The sequence below is a fragment of the Uranotaenia lowii genome, chromosome 3 (assembly GCF_029784155.1).
Source record: "Uranotaenia lowii strain MFRU-FL chromosome 3, ASM2978415v1, whole genome shotgun sequence".
Taxonomy (NCBI): domain Eukaryota; kingdom Metazoa; phylum Arthropoda; class Insecta; order Diptera; family Culicidae; genus Uranotaenia; species Uranotaenia lowii.
The window spans coordinates 72126760-72152899 of NC_073693.1; the positions used below are offsets into that span (position 1 = coordinate 72126760).

The following is a 26140-nucleotide window of genomic DNA, read 5'->3' on the forward strand; positions in this document are numbered from 1 at the left end:
TGTTCTTTGGAAGACAACAATCCTACTATACTTATCCTCAACTTTTTATGAATGATACTATTATAAATTTTGTCGACTACGCTGAAAACCTTGGTGTCATTTTCGACCGCGATCTTCCATGGAATCGTCAGGTTAATGCTCAATGCTGCCAGATTTATGGCTCGATTAAAAGACTTAACTTAACAACAAGCCATCTGAATGTTGCTACAAAACTATGATTATTTAAGGCCTACGTTTTTCCTTTGTTCATTTATAGTAATTTCGTTTTCTCGAACGCATCGCAGGGATGTTCTTTCGATAATTTCTACAAGTACCGATCATGCATGATAATGCATAGAATTCTCATCTCTGGAAAACCACACTATCTGAAATCCCTGCTCATTCCACTTAGAAATTCACGCACTAGAAATATTTTCATTCCTTCACATAGTTCATCATATTATAGTAAATCATTTTTCGTTCGGGGAATTGTTGATTGGAACAATCTTCCAACTAATTTAAAACTTCTTAATAAGAAGTCAGTTAGAAGCAAATAAGGAACGATTAGTTTTTAAGTAATTAACATCAAGAAGCCAATCACATTGTAACAATTTAAAAGATATTGTAATCGTTACATAAAAAAATAATAATAATAATAATCGCGAAACATCTCGTAATAGTATTGACTGATGAGAGCCATTTTGGTAATTTTCTTAATAGATTGGAGGGGTACAAACGGAAACTATCAAACAATTCCTCATCAATAAATCTTCAAAATTCACTACTGCGAATTGGTGCACATTGTTGATGTTTAGATGTCTGTCTTCATAAAAATACCAACTCTACGAAAAATATAAAGACAGATTCCATGCGCATGTACCGCTCACAAGTGATTTTTATTAGTTCGCGTAAAAAAATCACAAACTTTTCAATAACATTGATGATTGAAATCACACAAAACCAACGGAAAAAAGAGAAAAAAAATTATATATTTTTTTATTATTTTGAAAATCAAATTTTTTGTTGGAAAAGGTGTAAATGTTGACAACTTTTACAAAATAATTTATTAAAATATACGGATTGATTTGTTTTGACACCAAAAAATTCTGCTTTATTTTTGAGAAATAAAAATAGTTTATATCCAATGGGGTTGTTTTAAAAAGCGAAAAAAAAGCAGTCGCAAATGAGTGAATTCACGTCACAAATAAGGAAAATTTTTAATTTTACGAGAAAACTTTTACATTTCTTTAAAAAAGGTCTTCTTTGAAAATGACGAGACGATTCTGAAACACTAAATTTTATAGAAATCGGTTGGAATCCAGCTGAGTTACAACAGTTTGGATAAGTGAATTCACGTCACAAAATTTGTTTTTTTTTTGTAAAATTTTATAAGGGGAATATGCTCTGAAAGTTGTTTTGACCCTTCAGATGGTCGGATTTTTACAATTCGAACATAATTTAGTTTGAATTAGTTCATGATATTCAAATAAAAAAACAAAAATATTGAAATTAAAATTTAAAAAATTGTTGATGAATCTTCAAATAAAGACTGTTAAAACAGTAGTAATTTTAACATATGATTCCTCAATATGTTGCTATTCAAGTGCCAGTCAAAATAAGGAAAAAGTAAGGAAAAGATACGGAAAATTTATGATTGCACAAGTCTGTTATTCCGACTGAAATATCACTTTTAAAAGTAGATAAACAAAAAATTTGAAGGCTCTAAAGTAGAGATGTACCGAATAGTGGTATTCGGCGAACGGCCGAATACCGAATATTGACCTTTTCAACTATTCGGCCAAACGAATATTCGGTCGAATATTCTATTGAATATTCTATTGAGTTTCTAATGAAAAAAAAAACTTTATATTATTTCCATGTTTTCTATTTCTCCATATTGATGCCCCTCATGTTCTTTAGTCGATTATTTTCTACCAGATGATATGATCGGATGATGTATTACAAGATAATTTTTAAGAAGGGATCTTTCTGATTTTTAAAAAGTCACCAATAACTGAAAAGACATCAAATGCCTAGTCGCTTCTAGGGCATTTATCCCCAAAGAGATTGCGTTCCTGTGAAGTTGAATCCTGTTGAAAGTTTGAGAAATTTGAGTTTTTTATTTAATTTAGCAAATAATCTGACATAATTCGGGAAGTTTAAACAATATCTGGACATCCTGGCGAGATTTGAATTTTCTGGAATCTTAACTGGATTTATGGGCAAGCCTCAATATATCCAGAAAATCTATAATAAACTATAATCAAAGTATAAAGCGATACTTGTCACATTCTTCTGTAAGATCTACAGTGAAGGATACGCTGATAGGCCTTAGATGTTTTGCTGAAACCATAAGTTTTTAATGAAAGTGTAGCTTTTACATAATTACTTTTGAATATTTATAAAATTATCCAAAGTCATTTGAAAAAATGTTCAAGTCTGTAGTAGATATTCGGCCTATTCGGCCGAATATTTAGCCCAACTATTCGGTGAGCCGAATATTCGGCTTAACGGCTTTTCGGCGGTATTCGGCGCCGAATATTCAGCCGGAATATTCGGTACATCTCTACTCTAAAGAATGGTTCAGAATAACTTGAAAATTCGAGACATAAATTCAGTCCACTACCCTGTTCTGTTTAAACTGAGTAAATTCACGCCACAATTTTAAGGAGGCATAACTTTGTTAGTTGCTGTTCAATCGAGAAGCTGCGCACATCAAATTGAAGGTAATTTTTTTTTCTACAACTCATTTGAAAACGCCGATATCCTTTTCCACAGAGAGGAGAGAACAGGAAATCAAAGTGGTATGTACTGAAGTCAAAAATGGTCAATTCTAGAGTTAATTCACGTCACGAAAGTAATCAATCACAACACAAACATTTTACATTTATATAGACCCAATTATACTGATTTTGCAGGACATTCAATTTGCGAACGTTTGCTACTACTTTTTTTCATTTTCAAGTAAATTGGTTAACATCTATAATGATAACCGTTCGGGAACGCGATTTCACGTCACGGTGCAATGTGTCTAAAGTAACTCGTATAACAGTCATAACACGAAAACTTTGGAGCGTGTTATCTTGAAAGTTTTCCGTCTGATTCTGATTTTTTTATATGCCAATAAAGGATTTACACATGAGATATGCCTATCTTTACGGCAGCTCGTCATTTCGATGGGTTCGTAATATCGATGTACTGTAGCACATCGCTTCTGAATTACTAAATATGAATTTGAAAGAATTTTACGTCCAGAATTCGAATCTGGAGTTATTTTTCATCTACAAGTTCTAGTTTTGGTGTTATGGCCGGTTATAATACAATAAAAATAATGCACATCAAAACTAAAAACTGTTCTTGAATCAGTTCATGTTCTCAATTTAAAAAACGTTCTAGATTTGAATTTGATGTTTTAGTTACAGAAATATAGCGTTTGGTAAAAAAAATCATTACACAATTCAATAGACGCCCCATAATGATTTCTGGTATCATTGGAGATCATTTTTGAGTTTTCAATATTCACGACCCTAACATATTCAGCAACTTTTTTAAAGACCACAATGCTTTTTGACGTATTTCGGATATCTTTTAATCAGAACCCGGGCACACCCTACAGGTATTATACAAAAATTTATAAGCGAAAGAGAAACAAAAACACCTGAAAAAATATATTATTATAAACAAACAAAAGTCAAATTTGAGTTTTATGTTTAGTTTAAGTATGCAAATACTGGGAAGGATTCCGGGCAAAATACTAACTCTTTTCCACGATATTCGAGCAACCTGGCTAATACGGACTTCCACTTTTAGATTAAAAACTTCAGCAAGCCCGAATAAGATGAATGCGTATTGACATTTGAAACCTTCATGTAAACAACTGATTTTTTTCAACTTTCAATGTAAGTTTAATTTATTATTGATTTGTCTTTGGTTGAAAATAACCGTACAGACTAATATCTTTAAAACTAAGGGAATCTGCTTACAGCTAATTTAAAACTACGCTTACTCATGTTAAAATCAAACAGATGGTACACTAAATTGAAAGGATCACAACATTTATCTATCGGATGATTTCTTCCATAAGTAGTACGGTGGTAAGGTATCCAGAGAAATTTACGTTGCCGAAGTGTCCTAGTGGATCAATTTTTACACCTAAGTCGAGAATAGACGTCACATTTTCAAGGCTCTCTCCGGAAAGTTGGTATTCGAAACTGATGACACGACGAGCACGGGAAAATTAACAATCTTACATTTTTTAACATTTGCTAGCATTCCGTTAAAATGACTCCAGTTATCAAGTCTTGCGATATCAGCTTGCAAAGCGAGGCAATCAATTTCACTGACGACCTTTCTGAAAAGCTTCAGATCGTCGGCGTACAGGAGCGTATCAGATTGCAGCGTGGCACACAAGTCATTCACGAAAATGATGAACAGCAATGGTCCCAGGTGACTACCTTGAGGTACTCCTGACGGTGTGGAAAATATCTTCGAGCATGTATTTTTTATTTTCGTGTAAGCGTGGCGGTGCGATAGATATGAGGTAATCCACTCGAACAACCAGGTTGGAAAGTCAAGTTGATCCATCTTTGCAATTAATATCTTGTGCGGTAGACGGTCGAACGCTTTGGCAAAATCGATGTAAATAGAATCAACTTGACAACCTTTCTCCAGAATTTTAGTTAACGAGCTCACATAACACATTAAGTTGGTGACTGTTGACCTTTTTTTCACGAAACCATGTTGAGAATCGGAAATCAAAGGCCTGGCGGCAGCGTGCAGTCGTCCATGTATCAGAACTTCAAATACTTTGAAGATCGAATTAAAAATCGAGATTGAGCGGTAGTTTTTGACGCAGTGTGCATTTTCAGATTTGTAGATTGGAGTGATAGCTGCAATCCGCCAGACGCTAGGAAATATCCTTTCTCTCAGTGAGCGATTAAAAAGGCAACAAACGGGGGCAGCTAGTGATGCTGCGCAATGTTTTAAAACCGTCGGAGGAATGTTGTAAGGACCGGGACCTTTAGATGGATCGACTGCGGACAATTGTTCGTATACTTCCTGTTCAGTGAGGCAAGGTAAAGATAAATTCACGTTGTGAGATTGTATGGATGCGAGGTAGTTGCTGTCTGCTCCAATGTCGGAGGAACTGAAGACACTTTAAAAAAAAATCGGCGAACATGTTCGTGGATTCCGTCAAGTTACGGAAAGTAACGTCATTAACTAACATCGACAGGAATCTTTGCGCTTCGTTTTTTGTTTTTAAAGTGTTCCCAAAATGATGCGGGGTCATTTTTCAGGTTCTCTTGCAGACGCAAGATATGCTGTCGGTAGAGCTGCTCATTCATAGCTTTAAAATCTCTTTCTAAGCTTCTCAAACGATGTCTCTGGTTTTCGGTTCGGTTTTTGATGTAATGCTTGCGGGCTTTTCGTAGCTGATTACGCAGTCGTCTAAGCTCAGAGTTCCACCACTCATGTTTGAATGGCTGGTATCTCTGTGGACGCTTCAAGGGCACGATTCGTTTTAAAATGGAATAAATATTTTCATAAAACGCATTAACGGCAGTGTTAACGTTGTCCGCATCACCGATCGGTTCCCAGCTTGTTGAGTCTAAAGCGGCTGCAACTTGATCAAAATTACATTTACTGAAGTCGAAATCGAGATCACCTTTGTATTCGTCCGGCGTTAGATCCAGGTAAGTTTCGATGCATAAGATGAACGGTTTATGATGACGGTCAGTAGAAGTGATCGCGATGGGAGATTCGAACATCACCAGATTATCAGGAATATTCGAGAAAACGAGATCCAAAATGCGCTTATTATCGTTAGGTATATAGCAATGGTGATACAAACCGGCAGAAAGAAGCATTTCAGTCATTAAAATCTCAGCTTCAGACGAGGCGTTTGTCGGCAAGTAACTGTTAACGTCTTGTCAAAGGACCATTGTAGGTGTGGAAGGTTGTAATCGCCAACAACGATGACAGAGTCCCGTATGGTGATCAACTTCATAATTTGTTGAACTGCAGCAAAGTGCGATTCATAGTTCCTTAGGCAGCTGTTAGGCCGAAGATAAATACAGCAAAGGAACAGAGAGCACGGGCCGGTTTTTATTTTCACAACTGTTAGTTCAAGATTTTCGCAGTTATTTAAAGTTATCGGAATCGCATTCAGTTCCTTCTTCACGCCAATCAAGACACCACCTCCTCGTTGAGCCGAACTAGTCTCAGAACTACGATCGCAGCAATAGATGTTGTAAGGGATCATTGCTCGGAATCTCCGTGAGAGTTTAACCAATTCTCTGAGGTTAAAGCAAGAGTTTAAACTTTTTCGATTCAAATATTCTAATTTCGTTGACTCGATTCAAATATAAGATTGAAATTTAAAATTTATTTAAAAAAAAACAGTATTAACAATAATTTTACAGCAAAATTCGAAATTAAAAGTTTTTACCTGACGTTTTCATATTTCTGAATTGAACATAGAATTTACATTAAAAATTTATTCCAAAAATAACATTGTGTTGATAATTTTGCTCTATCCAAATCATAATTTTGCCTTTTTGAAAATGAGCTCAAAACAAATTTTATACCTATTTGTTGTTTTAATTTCGATCCAGAAAAAAATTGTTTGTCAAAAATCGTTTCTTTTGAGAATACTTTCAAATTGAAACAACTAGCACGGCATAAAAAAAAAGTTCTACACTTACGTAGATTAGTTGTGAACACCAAATCATGTGAAGGTAGAAGCGAATTCAATCGAAGAAATAACGGAATTCACAAAAAGGATCGACATTAAAAATTACCCGGTAAAAAGCGGTCGTGTGTAAAAGGCAACAAAATTATCCTCTTATGATGAACCACTTCGTTTGAGAATGGATGGATAAAATTATCTTGCGGAAAGCAACGTTTCTAATTGACTACACCCACTACTTACATTTATACCTGCATGATTTTGTCCTGTGGAACTATACTGGAAGATGATCCCTGATTTTCGGCTAAAGGGCGATAAATGAGCATATTAGCAAGCAACTTTCTTTGAATCGAGAATGTGGAAGATGCGGACATGATGAAATAATGACTACCGTAGATCAAAATTCTGAACTTTCGATGTGGTTTTAAACTGAAAAAATCTCAAAATGAAATAATAAAAAAAGAATCAGATAGCGTCAAATCAATAAACAAAATACTGACGCTCAGCCGCCACCAGAGCTGCGATTGCTCCCGTAGAATGAAAAGAAATCATTGAAATTGACCCAGCAACCTTTGTCAGTTTTCAGCATGTTCGTCGATATCGTATTATCAGAACGATGGCTTCGATCATAGAAAGACGCTTACCAACCACGCTTTCCATGATACTTCCAGTTTTCTCTTGATCATGAACATGTGCAGTCAATATTTTTTTCGAACAGTGACCATCGCTTTCCATTTTTGTCACTCCGCTAGCGAAACCTTCGAAGGTCAGTCAAAATATTTTATTGTGACTGACAGATTTCGAAAATATCAATCAATTTCGCATGTCCCGATATTTTTCGTCGTAGTTCAAATACTTTCTAAATATTGAAAGAATTGATGGAAACTGACGTTGAATTTGTTTGAAAACGGGAAATGATGTCTTTCTCCAAAAATGTTTATTTTAAATAAAAGTCAAAATTTTGTAATAAAAGTATAATATCCTAATCAGAAACTGATAGATTCATAAGTTTGTCTGGGTTCTGAATTGAATCAAATTTGTGTCATACTAAATTCCAACGTCTACAAGTCTACAAAGTTTACGTCTATAAATGTTGGCGTACAATTATCAAAAACTGTCCTCACCAATCGTTTCTGATCCACAAGAGAAAGTTTCCTGCAATTAGAATGAGCATAGAAAAATTTGGGTTTCGGAAGATTTTTTTTAAACTTGTATTTTCGTGACACAAAAAAATTGTGCGCGAGAATTGTCACATGAAATATGAAATGCGACCAAAGAAAATTTGTTTTTCCTCCAGCAGTAGTCGCCTTAGTGACTGATAATTCTAATTTCATTCAATCTATTTCGGGGAGTCAGCTTCAACCGAATTTTTCTTTTCAACAAAACATATAGCCATGACAATTTCGTTTGACGAACAATCAGTGATAGTGGCGACTGTGATATTTTCATCTAATAAATTTCGTTGACCAAAACAACACGTGGATTGGAAGTGTAGAAAACCTACTAAGATATTTTAGAAAAAATCGACTTTGAATTTTCTCCCGAACTTTCGCAGCTCTGGCCGCCACAAAAAAATAAAAACTTCTTAAATCATTATTCTAGAACTTTGCAATAGACTAACATAAACATGCGAATGGATTTTTCTTTCGATCTATTTCACCAACTGCAAAACGGCAAATGTTAATTTAATCATTTTATTTGTTATAACCATTCACATGCATCTGTTACAAAGAACATTACCAACAGGCCGGGACGCGATTCAATTTCAAATTTCCACCCTCTCTTGCTGTCGAGACGGTGCAGATGTTGCCACTCGTGCTCAAAGTAGTCGTCCTCTATCAGTTAACAATTCGAAAAGCACTCTTGAGATATCGGTATTTTTGAACTGTTTCCATACTTATTTACAAATCATATATTTCTATTTTTCGAAAACTTAAAATTGTTGGATTTACTTGCCTTGCTATATGTTTTTGCTAGAGCAGGAACGTGACTTAGCTAATAAATAGTATGCTTTATCTGGGTACCTACTCTAAATTCAACATCATTTTGCACCTTTTCCTATGCTGAACTGCGGTTAATTGTATTCTATTTTTGCATATTTTTGCATTCCAAATACATACTTCCGCCCTCCTATCAACAGGTCATCCTGTATACGCTTTGTGTACTATTATCAAATAATTTTGTGATTTTTTCTCCTTGTGCAGTGGGATCGGTTGTTAACATCGTTGATTATTTTGTTTTATTGCACTTCTTATCCAATAAAAAAGATTTCATGTAAAATATTTTAAAGGAATGATCAATCGTTTAGAAGTTGTTTTTTTTCTCGAAGAAGCAATTGTAAGATGACTTCAAGAGTTTCTTTTACTATAATAATCATAACTAAAATTCGGAACAATATAAATAAGAAGGAACAATTAATTAAATTTTTAAACTTATTTCGATCGATAGTTGTAAAGATTTGTTTTTACTATACAGGAAGCCAGAAGACCTACATATACCTTATCTCGAATAAGTTTCCTGCCCATCCTATTACATTTTTATACAAACACTCACAATATGGTAGAGAAAGTTCAAATTTAAGCCTGGGTTCCTTTCTTGCGCTGCTCAAATAAATATTTGATTGAGTTTTGATATTGATTTTTACACACTAACGCCCGCTTTCTACGTCAACTTTTATAGATATTCATGTACGTGGGAGAAGGAAACTTTTCTTACTGGTTAATTAGAAATCGCGCTTAGTTAAAGATTCACTTGATTGATAGAATTCTAGAAGACTATCGAGAGCTGCTGCTACTAAGTCAGTGTTTAAGAGGGTTATTTTTAATAAATTTCTTTTCATCTTTGTTTTCCAAGAGCTGTTTTTTCATCCTTCTAATGTAATGTCATCAGAGTAATGCAATTTACAATTTTAATAGTTAATTTTCAGCTACATTATCGGCTAAAAACAAGTGAACACGGAAATTACCACGGAACTAAACGGTTAATCTGACATGGCGGAAATTTTTACCAAAAGCTTACGAAGTCGTTGAATTTAAAACTAAAAGCAGTGAAATTCAAGTTTGAGGTTATGTTTCGGATTACTCTTTGGCGAGTTGCTTCACGCTTTAATACTGAAACTGCTAGCAAATGTACAAACTTCACTCAAAGAGCGTTATATTATTTATAATAAAATATTATATAATGACTTTGCCTCTGTAGATTTCGTAATGTGTACTTACTAGTAACAATAAAATTAACATCTCTGTCGCTCCTCTCAAACTATTTGAGGTGCCCACACTAACACAAGCCGCCTTCTTCCTCGTCATCTAGCCCGGCGCCAGACGCTTCTCGACCGCCCTGGATAAAAAAAAAAGGGTAAGAGAGGATACCGCGTACAGTTTACATTACTGCTTTTTACAAAAAAAAAAAAAACAATTTCCTGAGAAAACCCTGCTGGAAAATAACGCCAATACTTCGAAAACCAAATTAACCTTCCACAGCTTTTCGCAAAATATCCGTTTCGAGAAAATCTGACTTGTAGTTTGTCGGTGTTCCCCTGACCGTAAATATCAACCAATTTTGAAGAAATTAGATTAATTGTTTAGGTAATTAATAATAGCTACTTAATATTTCAAAAATAAAGTCGTTATTACCAGATAATCATAAAATGTTTCAGGAAGAAAAAAGTCCGAAAAACAATTTGAGGAGTAGGCTTTGATTGGCTGGCAACGGACGCGTTTTATTTTCTCTCCGTCGTTCAAAATTATGTTTTAAATATTCATGTGTTAAAATTGATTTGAAATGTGGTAACTATTCAAATATAGAATATCCGGGAGTGCCCTTATTGGATGAGTGCGATCGAGTGATGAATATTTAGAGTTGCGGCCCCCTATCGCGACATATATAATTTGAACAACGTTTCTTCTGTGTGCTGCACCGAGCGGAAACCGGCCAAGAGCTGACGGGAAACAGGTTCACCAACTACCATGTCCTAATATTATTTGGTGAGTCCGTTCCATGTTACTTATTTTTCGTAAAAGGAATGATTTCTGAAAGATTTCTGATGGGAATCTTCCGATTTTAATAGGTACATTATCTTCCATTCACGAGAGTCGATAACGGAAAAACGATTGCCCGTATAAAATTTTTGTTGGCTCATTTTAGGTTGTTAAAAACCATTACATAAGTAACAATATGTTTGACAATCAATCCTTTTATAGATCAATATTTAAATTTCTAGTTGCTGGTAAGTTTTCTTTTTCTGAATATTTACTCACAGTCACTTTTGTGTGAGCCACGTGCGCGTGAGTTTGAAACTATTCGGAGTGCTGTGATTGAAAGTAAATTATCTGCCGACAAATTTGATTCTGTAGTGATTTCTCTCAAATTCCCAACGGCTAAGGAAGACTGGCTGCATAAAGATAATTATTCTTAATAATTCTTAACTCGCGCAGTGAGGAATTTAAAAAAAAGAGTTTTTTTAAAACAGTTGAGACTTAGATTTTGAATTAAATTTTCTTTCAAATTCAACTGTTATAAATTATATCTTAAATAAGAAATTCACGTTAAAAACTGAAAGCAGATGATTCATAGGGCGCTTTGAAGGTAATATATTTTATATATCACTATTATAAGGATTGAATTTTGGAAAAAAAAACCTTTCGAGCTGTAAATAAACCTCGAAAGATTTTATGTTTATGTTCGATTATAGTTTTTCGTTTCTCTTTTTTTATTTTCAAGAGCGAGTAAAGGCGCTTTATCCTTGGCGATGACCAGAAATGATTATACACTGAAATCCAAAACAACCAAGAAAAATAATTCTTACAATTTCTAAATCCTTTCATTGATCACTTAATATTTTTTAAATGAATTAATTCGTAAGTTTTGTGATTTCTGTGTACAAAATAAATCATTTCCAGCCGCAGGAGAAAGGTCCTAGTTATTGGTGAAGTTGCTTCACATTATGCATGGATTTTTCATCAAGGAGCATTTTTCTTAGCATGCTTCCAACGATACTGCCCATTTGAAACGTGTGGTACTGGTGGTCCACGTTTCTTCTGTTCCTATGTTCCAGATGTCTCTGCGTTCTCTGCTCCATGGTAGGCCCAACCATTTTATGTTTTTGATCATTTCAATGTTGTAATGTTAAAATGATGAAAGGCATAAACAAAGACAAGAAGAATAATAACGTATCTTATTATTCTTTGGGACTCAGACATAAGTTCTGGCTGTGGAAGTACGATTAGATTAGTGATTAGTGAAAAAAGTCCGAAAAACAATTTGATTTTTAAAATACTTATAATTTCTGACGGCGTTGCTGTATCTAATAGGATTGATCGATCTCGGATCAATCTTTGAAAGATCGAACTTTTCAACTCAGATTTTCGATCTTTCGCATGGAAAAAATCGATAAGAACGTTTAATTTTCGGTTCGATCTTTTGGAATTCTTTTCTCGCTGAGCGGAGATATTTAGATCCAAATTTGATTATCGATTTAATGTCAAACAGTGCCATCTCTTTAGCATCTAGACTAAGCTAGCCAGGATTTCCCGGATAATTAATACTACCAACCATGCCGCAGCCCGTGACGTAGAGGATAGCCTTCAAGTCTTCTAAGCCAGCGGGCATGAGATCGAATCCTGGTCACGGCCTCACGGCATACATAGTACACTTTCTGTGGGTTGGTGGTTTTAGCATTTGTAAGATGCCAGCCATCATATCCTCGAAAGATGTACGCATAGAGTTAAGAAAAGGGAATCTCTTCGAGGAAACATCAAGTTTCATTGAGATCATGTATGTGTTTGTGTTCGTTTAAAAAAAACACTTTATGCCTAAAACACGATTCAAAATCTGCTGATGGGTTTCAATCAAAAAAAATATTTCGTATTCTTTTTTTTTTTTATTATTGAATAATATCTGGGATTTACATAAATTTCCCCGATTTTGGAATAACATGCCCGCATTTCACCAGGCTTCAAGAAAAAAAATAGCCCGGCTCGGGTGCGCGCGGCGAAAATTCTGGCAACCTTAATCGATTCGATATCGGACTTTGATAGGCTTTTGATACATCGTGAGTACCTACAATGAAACGTTAATAAAAGGTGCTACCTTGTTAACAATGGAACAGATCGATCTTTCAGAGATCGATCCTTCAGCTCCGATTTTTTAAGGTGGATCGACCATACGACTGTTTTACTGAATCGATCTTGGAGATCGATCTTTTCCTGAGGATTTAACAATCCTGGTAAGTGTTTTATTGATTTTTTAAATCGTCAAAAACTCATCCTTCCATCGATGTAAAAATATGTTGGGGTCCAATGAAAATTTTGACCGCTATCTCGGATCTTCCGGTAGAAGAAAAATCCTACTTAAAAAAAAACCATCCAGCTTTGGCTTTGCTTCGCTGTATTTCATTTATCATTCTTTTGATTATCATTTTCATAAACCATATACTTGATCTCTCAAAAATCCCAGTTCTTCATTGGATTGGAATGATGATAAAGTTTTTTTGGAATATGCGCTCCGGGTCATATTGACAAAAGCAGCTTTGAAGGGTTAATGAAAATGCTGATGAAAAAGTCACTTCAGAATACTTTTTTTATCCATTATTCTAATTTCTAATACATTTTCGATATAGAGTATTGAAAATGCACTTAAGAAAATTAGACAGTAATTAACCTAGGAAACCTTTATTCGGCCATCTGGAACTTTGAATTCATGTGTTTCGATAAATACGAATTACTTGGACAACCTCATTGTTATGAATCATAGGCGTATTGCCATTTAAGCGGAATTTAAGTTTTATTTCTCTCTTTTTTTCTCATTTTCTGGGCGTTCTAGGCTATCTTAAGCGATATTTCGACATCCCATCCACACTACACAAGGGACCTGAGTCATTCAGCAAGCCTTTGTTCTGTCCAAGGACGTTAGGCCGAACTGGTCAAAAGGCCTAAGCTTAGTCGGTCGATGGATGTTAGGCCAAATGAAGGTAAAGTAGTATGAACGTTAAACGTTAAAGCGGATGGAGCTGAATGAACGTCGGGCCAAATGTATGTTACGCCGAAAGGATTAAATCGAATGAGCGATCTCGGCCTTCTTCATCCTAGCTCAGTGTTTTTCAAACTTTTTTCACTCGACGCCCCCTTTTGCAAAATTTTAGAGCTCAGCGCTCCCCTGAGAAAATTTTTAGAAAATTTTAATATAATGATAATCTGGATCGTTGAAAAATCATTAGTTTTTGGCTTTATGTTGTTGTAAGACTTAACACAAAATTCAGTCAAATCTATATGAGGCCCTCAGAGCCAAAGGGCTAGGTAGGGTATTTATAAGTGTAAAATGGTCCATTTTAATTTTGTAATGTCAAACGATTCTTCATATTTCAAACTATATTTCGTGATTTTTCAGAGTTTAAGAATTTTATTTACATACTATTTCGTCCGAGAGAAAAATGCAACTTTTCGAAAAATATTTGCAAAATGACCAGACATAAAAACTTAAAAGCGCGTTTTCTCGAAATTAGCTTATATTAACTTTTTCCTTTTGCCTCCAAGGGCCCGCGTTCGTCGCCACGGCACCCATATTCGGGTGACGGGTGTATTTCCTGGGGGGGGGGGGCCGTCACATCAAAAAGCGTGTGACGCTCTCTTACTAGAGTTTACCGCTCAGCTTCGTCACACGTTTCAAATATGGGAGTTCTCCCTATTTGCTTTTTCTCTCTGAAAATTGAAAACCTTAGCGGAGATCGGGTACCCAACCCCGGTGGATGCTTTGGTCGCATGCAGAATGAGTTAGGGGGCTTCGTACGCGTCTGTTCTCCATGTTAGGGGCGGCGTGCGGAGTGCAACAACGCCCTGGTGGTGTTCGGGACCCAAAACAGCAACATCACGACGGTCCTCCTGCGAGATAGTGGGGTTAGCTGCGGGCCTTGCGAGCCTGTGACTACTAAAAAAACATAAGCAACGAATAACGAACAACAAATTTCGGATGGAAATCGGCAAAGACCCACGCGACGAAAAGGGACTAGCGATTGGAAACTTGGAACATGGAACTGCCGATCTCTAAATTTTGTGGGCAGTACCCACGTGCTCTCCAACGAATTAAAGAGCCGCAAATTCGACATCGTAGCGCTGCAGGAGGTATGCTGGAAGGGCTCCACGGTACGAACGTATCCCGATGGTCGTGCCATCTACCAGAGCTGCGGCAACACACACGAGCTTCTAACAGCTTTTATAGTGATGGGAAAGATGCAAAAGCGCGTGATCGGGTGGTGGCCGATCAACTCACGAATGTGCCGGTTGAGAATCAAGGGCCGGTTCTTCAACATCAGCATCATCAACGTGCACAGCCCTCACCTCGGAAGTACCGGTGACGACAAAGACGAATTCTACGCGCAGCTGGAGCGTGAATACGACCGTTGCCCAAAACATGATATCAAGATCGTCATCGGGGATTTCAATGCTCAGGTCGGCCAGGAGGAGGAATTTAAACCGACAATTGGAAGGTTCAGCGCGCACCAGCTGACCAACGAAAACGGCCTCAGACTTATTGATTTCGCCGCCTCCAAACGAATGGCCGTACGTAGTACCTTTTTTCAGCACCGCCTCCCACACAAGTACACCTGGAGATCACCGTACCAAACGCAATCACAGATCGACCACGTTTTGATCGACAGCCGGCACTTTTCGGACATCATCGACGTCAGATCCTGTCGGGGCGCCAACATCGAGTCGGACCATTATCTGGTGATGGTGAAGATGCGCCCAAAACTCTCCGTAGTGAACAACAAGCGAAACCGGCGCCCGCCTCGGTTAAACATCGCGCGACTGAAGCAACCTGAGGTCGCGGTAGACTACGCGCAATCGGTCGAAGCAGCGCTGCCGGCAGAGGGCGAGCTTGACGAAGCCCCTCTCGAGGACTGTTGGGATACCATCAAAACAGCCATCAACAGTGCTGCGGAGAACGTCATCGGTTATGTGGAGCGATCTCGACGGAACGACTGGTTCGACGAGGAGTGTAGGAGGGTGATGGACGAAGAAAATGCCGCGCGGGCGGCAGTAGTGCAAAGAGGCACCCGTCGAAATGTGGAAAATCACCGACAGCGGAAGAGGCAGCGAGTCCGACTTTTCCAGGAGAAAAAGCGCCGCCTGGAGGAGGAGGAGCTCGAGGAGCTGGAGCAGCTGCATCGTTCCCAAGAAACACGAAAGTTCTATCAGAAACTCAACGCATCCCGCAAAGGCTTCGTGCCGCAAGCCGAAATGTGCCGGGATAAGGACGGGGGTATCCTGATGGACAATCGTGAGGTGATCAAAAGGTGGAAGCAGCACTTCGATGAACACCTGAACGGCGCACATGCAGGAGATCAAGACGGTGGGGGAAGGTACATCGCCGGCGTAGCCAACGACGAAGAGGAGCCACTCCCAACGATGAGTGAAGTTAAGGAAGCCATTCGCCAGCTGAATAGAAACAAGTCGGCTGGGAAGGATGGTATCGCAGCTGAACTCATCAAAATGGGCCCGGACAGGTTGGCCGATTGCCTACATCGGTTGATAATCCGGATCTGGGACATAGAACAGCTACCGGAGGAGTGGAAGGAGGGGGTAATATACCCCATCTACAAGAAGGGCGACAAATTGGACTGTGAGAACTACCGAGCGATCACTGTCCTCAATGCCGCCTACAAAGTGTTGTCCCGAATCCTACTCCGCCGCCTAACGCCACAAGCAAACAGATTCGTGGGAAGTCATCAGGCCGGCTTCATGGAGGGACGGTCTACGACGGACCAGATATTCACATTGCGGCAAATCCTCCAAAAATGCCGTGAACACCAAGTCCCTACGCATCATCTATTCATCGACTTCAAAGCCGCATACGACACGATCGACCGTAACGAGCTATGGAAAATCATGGACGAAAACGGCTTTTCCGGGAAGCTGATCAGACTGATCAAGGCGACGATGGATGGAACGCAGTGCTGTGTGCGGATTTCGGGTGAATTGTCGAGTTCATTCGAATCGCGCAGGGGGCTTCGACAAGGTGATGGTCTATCCTGCATGATGTTCAACGTGGCGCTAGAAGGTGTTATTCGACGAGCGGTGGGCGAAATGCGGGGCACGATTTTCAACAGATCCAGTCAACTTATCTGCTTTGCCGATGACATTGATATAGTCGGCAGATCATCTGCGGCGGTGGAGGAGATCTACCGCAAACTGAAACGCGAAGCAGGAAGGATTGGGTTGATGATTAATACGTCCAAGACGAAGTACATGCTGGCCTGCGGATCCGAGACCGACCGAACCCGCTTGTCCAGTAATAACAAGGTCACGATCGATGGCGACGAGCTGGAGATAGTCGAAGACTTTGTCTATCTCGGCTCACTGGTGACCGCAGACAATGACACCAGCCGTGAGATCCGGAGGCGAATTATCAGCGGAAGTCGTGCCTACTATGGACTCCACAAGCAACTGCGGTCGAGAAGACTTAGCCCTCGCACGAAGTGTAACCTGTATATGACGCTCATTAGACCGGTTGTTCTCTACGGGCACGAAACATGGATATTGCTCGAGGAGGACCTGCGTACACTCGGAGTATTCGAGCGACGAGTGTTAAGAACCATCTTTGGCGGCGTACAGGAGAACGGAGTGTGGAGGCGAAGGATGAACCACGAGCTCGCGCGCCTCTACGGCGAACCCAGTATCCAGAAGGTGGTGAAGGCTGGCCGGATACGCTGGGCGAGACATGTTGCGAGAATGCCGGACGACTGTCCTGCAAAACAGGTGTTCGCTACGAATCCGGTAGGAACAAGACGAGCGGGGGCGCAACGAGCGAGGTGGTTAGACCAAGTGGAGCGTGATCTGGCGAACGTGGGGTGCCCGAGAAATTGGAGAACGGTTGCTATGAACCGAGTGAATTTTAGGAATTATGTTCGTCAAGTTATGTCGTGAGACGGAATACTATGTAAATAAAAATAACTCTGAAATTTCTTTGTGCACGACTAGTAAAACTACCAAAATGAGCGTGGCGACGAACGTGTTAATTCATCAAACCTCCAGCAAACACTTAAATCGCACATTAAAAATAAAGATGAACAATTGACAACTTAAAACTAAAATTCTCTTGCCTTAAAAAATTCATTCAAATTTTCTTTCCAAAAAACTATCACTAAATCACAGATCACACCTTTTTCACAATTTTTTTCGAAGGTTTTATCTGTTTATCAGTTTTTTAAAGACAATACATTTGGGCCATGGTCAGCGGCTGATACGGATCAGTTATAGAGATCACGCACGCGGAAAAAGTCAACTAAATTTAACAAACTTAAGAAAGGAATCGTGATATTTTTGTTTTTTTTTACTTTTTAGAGTGTTATTTAGAAATTCAATCAAAGTTTGGATTTTAGCTGGATTATTACAAGCGTTCTTTAGGCATTTTGGCTGACATTCATACCTATGTTTTTTATATCGCGACTATTCTTCTAACATTATTTCGTGAATTCAACCGAATTTGTGTTAAAGGGTGATACGGTCAAAATTTGGTCAATATCAACTTGACGTATTTCTTTCAATTTTGCATTTAATGCTACTACTCGCACGCAAAGCTAGAAAAATCGCTAAAAGTTGCCAAATCAACCGTTACAAATGCAATTAAAGTGTTTGGGGAACGTTTGTCGACAGCCAGGAAGTCTGGATCGGGGGGAAATCGAAAACCGGAAGCCGCTGAGACGACAAAGAGAGTTGCCGGTAGTTCCAAGCGAAACCCTAACCTCTCTCTCCGAGATGCCGCAAATAAGCTGGGTGTATCGTCTACAACCGTGCATCGAGTCAAAAAACGAGCCGGACTATCGACTTACAAGAATAGGTAGTGACTCCAAATCGCGATGATAAACAAAATACGACGGCCAGAGCGCGATCCCGGAGGCTGTACAGTGTACACGACGATGCTGACGAAGTTTGACTGCGTGGTAATGGACGACGAAACCCACGTCAAAGCCGACTGCAAGCAGCTTCCGGGACAGGAATTTTATACGGCAAAAGGAAGGGGAAAGGTAGCAGATATTTTCAAGCACATGAAACTGACAAAGTTCGCGAAGAAATATCTGGTTTGGCAAGCCATCTGTACCTGTGGCTTGAAAAGCAGCCTTTTCATAGCTTTCGGGACTGTCAACCTAGAAATTTACGTGAAAGTGTGTTTGGATAAACGTCTGGTGCCTTTCCTGAAGAAACACGGTTGTTCCGTACTGTTTTGGTCGGATTTGGCATCTTGCCATTACGGTAAAAAGGCCATGGATTGGTACGCCGCCAACAACGTGCAGGTGGTTCCCAAGGACAAGATCCCTCCCAACACGCCAGAGCTCCGCTCAATTGAGAAATACTGGGCTATTGTCAAGCGGAACCTAAAGAAGATCAAAAAAACTGTTAAGGACGAGCAGCAGTTCAAGGCAAACTGGCTTTCTGCGGCGAAGAAGGTGGACAAGGTGGCTATACAAAATCTAATGGCAGGGGTTAAGCGTAAGGCCCGGCAATTCGGATTTGGAAAAGCGGAAGCCTAGCTGAATATTTTTCCTGAATTTTATACTAATTGAAAAAGAAATTTATTTTGATTTTTTAAATAAACGATTTCACCGATTTACACGCCCATTTCCCTTGACCAAATTTTGACCGTATCACCCTTTATGAAAAATTAAAATCATTTTAAGAAGATCTATCGATACGAATGATTCATGACAGCCGTAAAATTTTGGAAAGGCTTCAGTTTTCGATATGATTCAGAGAAGTGGGACCAGATCTGTAATGCTTCGAATATCATTAAACTCCAAGTTCCAAGTACACTTACCTCGGCTCCAGGTCCACTATTGGGCGAAACGTATGGGGCGGCCGAGTTTTCGATCACGTTGGCTTTCGGTGCAATGGAAACGCCCTTCGGCAGTGGAATGTCCCGAGCCAATCTGGCATATTCAACGTCCATATGCCGGATGAACGGCGAAGCCAAAGCTCGAGCAGCCAGTTCCGGGTCTTCATCGTCGTATGCCTGAGACAACATAAAGCAGTTATATAAGAAAAATTTCTAAAACTACAATCTTCCAAATCAGCTACCTGAAGTAATGATTCAAGCGTCTGAACCTCGGCCACGTCACAGCAATTGCCCCACTCTTTGAATGCTTTCTCGGCCGCCACGTAGTCGCCGCGAGCCAACTGAACTAGGACCAGTGCCACGGCCAATCGTCCGATGGCACCATCCGATCCGACCTGCTGGTGAAGTCCGATCTCGCGCCGTACGGCATCGGCCGCCTGATCGTACAGACCCAACTTCACCAGGATTCGGGCAACTTTGCTGGCATACTCGGCGCCCTGTCTGGAGGAGTCTTCAATCTGAAAGTTGTTATAAACGTATATTAAATCGTCTAAATCTAAAAATCAAAAGCTTCTAACCGTAGCAACATCAACAGCCTGTTTGTACAACTGAAGAGCGTCCTCCGGATTGGTGCCCTCGAGGATTTTGGCCGCCTTGTCCAGTGTGGCCGCACCGGACTCGGGTGATCCATGCTGCTGGTACAGGTTGGCCGCCTTTTCGGCGTACTTCCGTACCTCCGACAGCTGATTCATGTCCTTGCAGATCAGGATGACCTGGTCCAAGCACTTGGCCGCATGGAAGATGGCCCTGTTCTGACGGTGGCAATCGGACGACTTGAGCAGGCAGTCCTTGCACTGGTCCAAGGCTTTGGCGTTGCGGAAACAGGTTGCTGAAAGATGAAACGAGCGATAAAATTCTGTTATCTATCGAAAGGGGTTGCGCCTAGATCATATTTACCAGCTTTGTTGTATTCATCTGCCGCCAAATCGTAGTCCGGCCTCCATTTGAGCAAGGATGTTTTCAAACTGAAAAGCATTAAGACTTGATATGGTAGTCTTCGTATTTTTTTAATTGTAACTTATATGGTATAATGATTATTTTTAAAATGCTACATGAGATACACTCAAATTTTTCGGTTTAAAACACAAATACGTATGTAGTTTTTTTTCTATTTTTTATTTAAGTATTCCGTCTCACGACATAATTTTTTAATATTTACAACTAGTTTATTGAAGGCCTCTTACTTTTACAAAGTTTCAATGATCCGAGTGTATTCGGGGCCGTTATAGTCGCGGCGACTTAACGGTCAGATTTTTTTTAAACAAGGGAAAGGAAGGGATTTATAGGAGCTAATCAACTCGCTCATTGCGCCACTGCTCGTTTGCTGCCTACCGGATTCGCCACGAACACCTGTTTTGCGGGACAGTCGTCCGGCATTCTCGCAATATGTCGTGCCTAGCATATCCGTCCAGCGTTCGCCATCTTCTGGATACTGGGTTTGCCGTAGAGACGCGCGAGCTCTTGGTTCATCCTTAGCCTCTACACTTCGTTCTACTAAATACACGACGCCAAAGACGATTCTTAACATTCGTCGCTCGAATACTTCGAGTGTACGCATGTACTCTTCGAGCAATATCCACGTCTCGTGCCCGTAGAGGACAACCGGTCTAATGAGCCGTCATGTACAGGTTACACTTCGTGTAAGGGCTAAGTCTTCTTGACCGCAATTGCTTGTGAAGTCCGTAGTAGGCAAGACTCCCGCTGATCATTCGCCTCCGGATCGGTCGTGGACCTGAGATAGACAGTCTTCGACTATCTTTAGCTCGTCGCCGTCGATCGTGACTTTGTTATTGCCGGACAAACGGACTTGGTTGGTATCGGCCCCGCAGGCCGCTCGCATTCTTATTTGTCGCCCTTCTTGTAGAGGCATTATACTGCTACAAAATGACTATTTGCTCGTTTCTTCGATGCTTTTCGGGTCACAAAGCATCAGTGTAAAGTATGAGGAGATTCGTTTGTTTATTTTATTTTATTTACATAGTATTCCGTCTCACGACATAACTTGACGAACATAATTCCTAAAATTCACTCGATCCATGGCAACCGTTTTCCAATTTCTTGGGCACTCCACGTTCGCCAGATCACGCTCCACTTGGTCTAACCACCTCGCTCGTCTTGTTCCTACCGGATTCGTAGCGCACCTGTTTTGCAGGACAGTCGTCCGGCATTCTCGCAACATGTCCCGCCCAGCGTCTCCGGCCAGCCTTAACCACCTTCTGGATACTGGGTTCGCCGTAGAGTCGCGCGAGCTCGTGGTTCATCCTTCGCCTCCACACTCCGTTCTCCTGTACGCCGCCAAAGATGGTTCTTTACACTCGTCGCTCAAATACTCCGAGTGTACGCAGGTCCTCCTCGAGCAATATCCATGTCTCGCGCCCGTAGAGAACAACCGGTCTAATGAGCGTCATATACAGGTTACACTTCGTGCGAGGGCTAAGTCTTCTCGACCGCAGTTGCTTGTGGAGTCCATAGTAGGCACGACTTCTGCTGATATTTCGCCTCTGGATTTCACGGCTGGTGTCATTGTCTGCGGTCACCAGTGAGCCGAGATAGACAAAGTCTTCGACTATCTCCAGCTCGTCGCCATCGATCGTGACCTTGTTATTACTGGACAAGCGGGTTCGGTCGGTCTTGGATCCGCAGGCCAGCATGTACTTCGTCTTGGACGTATTAATCATCAACCCAATCCTTCCTGCTTCGCGTTTCAGTTTGCGGTTGATCTCCTCCACCGCCACAGAAGATCTGCCGACTATATCAATGTCATCGGCAAAGCAGATAAGTTGACTGGATCTGTTGGAAATCGTGCCCCGCATTTCGCCTACCGCTCGTCGAATAACACCTTCTAGCGCCACGTTGAACATCAGGATTTGCCGTAGACGGCATTGAGGACAGTGATCGCTCGGTAGTTCTCACAGTCCAATTTGTCGCCCTTCTTGTAGATGGGGAATATTACCCCCTCCTTCCATTCCTCCGGTAGCTGTTCTATGTCCCAGATCCGGACTATCAACCGGTGTAGGCAATCGGCCAACTTGTCCGGGCCCATTTTGATGAGTTCAGCTGCAATGCCATCCTTCCCAGCCGACTTATTTCTATTCAGCTGGCGAATGGCTTCCTTAACCTCACTCATCGTTGGGAGTGGCTCATCTACGTCGTTTGCTACGCCGGCGTTCCTTCCCCCACCGTCTTGATCTCCTGCATGTGCGCCGTTCAGGTGTTCATCGAAGTGCTGCTTCCACCTTTTGATCACCTCACGATTGTCCGTCAGTATGCCCCCGTCCTTATCCCGGCACATTTCGGCTTGCGACACGAAGCCTTTGCGGGATGCGTTGAGTTTCTGATAGAACTTTCGTGTTTCTTGGGAACGATGCAGCTGCTCCAGCTCCTCGAGCTCCTCCTCCTCCAGGCGGCGCTTTTTCTCCTGGAAAATTCGGACTTGCTGCCTCTTCCACTTTCGGTGATTTTCCACGTTTCGACGGGTGCCTCTTTGCACTACTGCCGCCCGCGCGGCATTCTTTTCGTCCATCACCCTCCTACACTCTTCGTCGAACCAGTCGTTCCGTCGAGTTCGCTCCACATAACCGATGACGTTCTCCGCAGCACTGTTGATGGCTGTCTTGATGGTATCCCAACAGTCCTCGAGAGGGGCTTCGTCAAGCTCGCCCTCTGCCTGCAGCGCTGCTTCGACCGATTGCGCGTAGTCTGCCGCGACCTCAGGTTGTTTCAGTCGTGGGATATTTAACCGAGGCGGGCGCCGGTTTCGTGTGTTGTTCACTACGGAGAGTTTTGGGCGCATCTTCACCATCACCAGATAGTGATCTGACTCGATGTTGGCGCCTCGACAGGATCTGACGTCGATGATGTCCGAGAAATGCCGGCTGTCAATCAAAACGTGGTCGATCTGTGATTGCGTTTGGTACGGTGATCTCCAGGTGTACTTGTGTGGGAGGCGGTGTTGAAAAAAGGTACTACGTACGGCCATTCGTTTGGAGGCGACGAAATCAATAAGTCTGAGGCCGTTTTCGTTGGTCAGCTGGTGCGCACTGAACCTTCCAATTGTCGGTCCTCCCCCTGGCCGACCTGAGCATTGAAATCCCCGATGACGATCTTGATATCATGTTCTGGGCAGCAATAGTAATTACATTCGAGCTGCTCGTAAAATTCTTCTTTGTCGTCTCCGGTACTTCCGAGGTGAGGGCTGAGTACGTTTATGATGCTGATGTCAAAGAATCGGCCCTTGATTCTATACCGGTACATTCATGGATCGATCGACCACTACCCGATCCCGTGCTTCTGCATCTTCCCCATCACTATAAAAGCTGTTCCCAACACGTGTGTGTTGCCATAGCTCTGGAAGATGGTATGACCATCTTGGAACGTACGTACCGTTGAGCTTTCCCAGCATACTTTCTGCGACGCTCAGATGTCGAATTTGCGGCTATTCAATTCGTTGTAGTTTTTCACGTAGCTACTACGTGAAAATTATTTTGCGTGTATCTTAAAGTAAATCGCCAGAAAGGCCGCATTCCCACGTGTTTTTATGTGTCCATTCACCTGCGAAATTCCTTTGATATATTACGCCCAGGGATCATTTAAATATTAAGTGGCCGTTCAGATACCACGTGGACAGAAAAATGAGATTTTTGACCTTTCCTCCCCCTCCGTGGACAAGCGTGGACATTTGGCAACCCCCTACCCCCCTCCCTGGATGTCCACGTGAACAGATTTGAAATTGTTTTTTTGCTAAATCTAATTTGACAGTTAGAAAACACTACAATCAGGCAAATTCTTATTATAATTCTCATAAGATGCTTCTTATGAACCGCTATTTAGAGTGTACAACTGTTTTTCATAAGAGTCTTATGAAATTCTTCTAATTCTCATACGAAGTTCTCATGAAAAATAGAAGAAACGGCATTGTGAAAAACAAAACCCATCAAAGCAGGCGTTGGTGATGACGTCATAATACTTTAGATAGGATGTCCGGTAAAGAGGCGTTTTTCGTGATGCGAGATTCGATCGCAAATTTCAATTTGCCCCCTATAGTGTTGCCGTAAGACGTAATTCTACGTCAAAAAATGATGAACACATTCATTCCATCAGTCATGTATTTCGTCGTCGTCGGAAGCACTCACCATTTGTAAAGATCCTACTTTTACTGAACACTTCGATGTAATTTTATTCTTCCAAAACGAATGTGTTACGTCGGGAGGAGGGCCAATCGAATAGATAGAAAAATTTCGTGAAAAATATAATATACATAAATTGCTGTGAATATTTAACAAGACACAAATGCCACAAGGTCATATGAAAACGTCCAATAAAATTTTTGTACCATCAGTATTCTTCACAGACTCAAAACGTATTAATACGGTTAAAAAAATATTATTACATTTTAAATATGTCTGCTTGTTAACATATACCTAACAGTATTTTTTTTAGTAAAATAAAAAAAAAAACAAAAATAAAAATTCTTTGATTGTGACTGGAGAAAGTTGTATGTAGTTCTCGCAAAAACGAAAATGTTTTGATAACATTCGATATCTCGGTCTCGAAATGCTTATGCCTTTAAGAGTTCAGCTATCATTAATTATGATTCCGAGTTAGATTAAATTTTTAACTACATATTCGATTGCGTTGGATTGGTTGGACACGAAAAGGGACATTATTCAGTTTGTTTACAATTTTTCTTCAGCTGCTAATGACAAATACAATGATTTTCAAAGGGCCGTCAATGATACCAAACCCAATGATGATGATGATGACAATGCGATGATGATGATAAGTTTGAAATAATGATGGGCCAAACCTTTTCTCCGCCTGACGGATGTGTTCCTGCGCTTCCTCAATTTTACTGGACATGGTCGTAATCGATATAAATTACAATCGGATTGCAATTTATGCTATCTAACGAGGGTTGTTCTTGCGATTTTTTTCTTGAGGCTTTTGAGTTGATCACTGTTGCTGACTTGGGCGAAAAAGAAGTCCTTAAGATTTCCTTTTGAATCCTTCACACAACGAAACAAGACACTAGTTTCCGACCACCGAATTAATAGATCTTACTGCAAACATCCACAAGCGCATTCGGATCAATTAACAGCTTGCAACAAAATTTTAAACAGTCTCAAAACGCACAATGAACTTGCGATTTTTATCAATGAAAATTGCACACAGTTTCGATTAGCTTGATTTTCACCACACAGCCCAGAATTAGAGGGGGAGGCCGATGTATTTTTCTTTGCTGTCTCGCGAGCCGCGGCTTGGAACGATTCCGATTTTACATCAGGGTACCCCTGGTTGATTGGTTGCGCGAATTGACAGCAATTCGAAAAGTCAGCAAAACACTAAGGAACGCTCCGGAAACTGAAACACAATAAGATTTACACGCCGGAAGAGAAGTATGCAAAGGTGAGTTGCATTATACACCTATAGGTTTTAAAATTTGCGAATCATTTGGTTTTGTGCATTCAAAAAAGTTGACAATTCAATAAATTCCCTTATGTGCTTGTTTAAATGTTAGTTTTAGTTTGATGAATAACAACTTTTTCTCATGTAGGTACATGATCATTAGGCTTTTTTTTTTAAAAGATT

At 40.4% G+C, this 26140-nt stretch overlaps 1 protein-coding gene across 1 annotated transcript; it reads right to left on the reverse strand.

Annotated features, from left to right (window-relative positions):
* Positions 1-8347: 8347 nt before the first annotated feature.
* On the reverse strand, positions 8348-25764 carry LOC129754398 (gamma-soluble NSF attachment protein-like). Its single transcript, XM_055750450.1, has 6 exons — positions 25359-25764; positions 20450-20517; positions 20071-20381; positions 19735-20010; positions 19475-19669; positions 8348-10003 (listed from the first exon to the last, which is right to left on the reverse strand). Exons 1-6 carry the CDS (start codon positions 25409-25411, stop codon positions 9944-9946), a joined length of 963 nt encoding a protein of 320 aa, XP_055606425.1. The 5' UTR covers positions 25412-25764; the 3' UTR covers positions 8348-9943.
* Positions 25765-26140: the final 376 nt, after the last annotated feature.

Coding starts and splice junctions, on each gene's coding strand:
- LOC129754398 (XM_055750450.1), bottom strand. CDS start 25,411: ATGTCCAGTAAAATTGAGGAAGCGCAGGAACACATCCGTCAGGCGGAG. Junction 20,518..25,358: donor ATCCGTCAGGCGGAGAAAAG/GTTTGGCCCATC, acceptor AATGCTTTTCAG/TTTGAAAACATCCTTGCTCA. Junction 19,670..19,734: donor CGCTTGAATCATTACTTCAG/GTAGCTGATTTG, acceptor ATGTTGTCTCAG/GCATACGACGATGAAGACCC.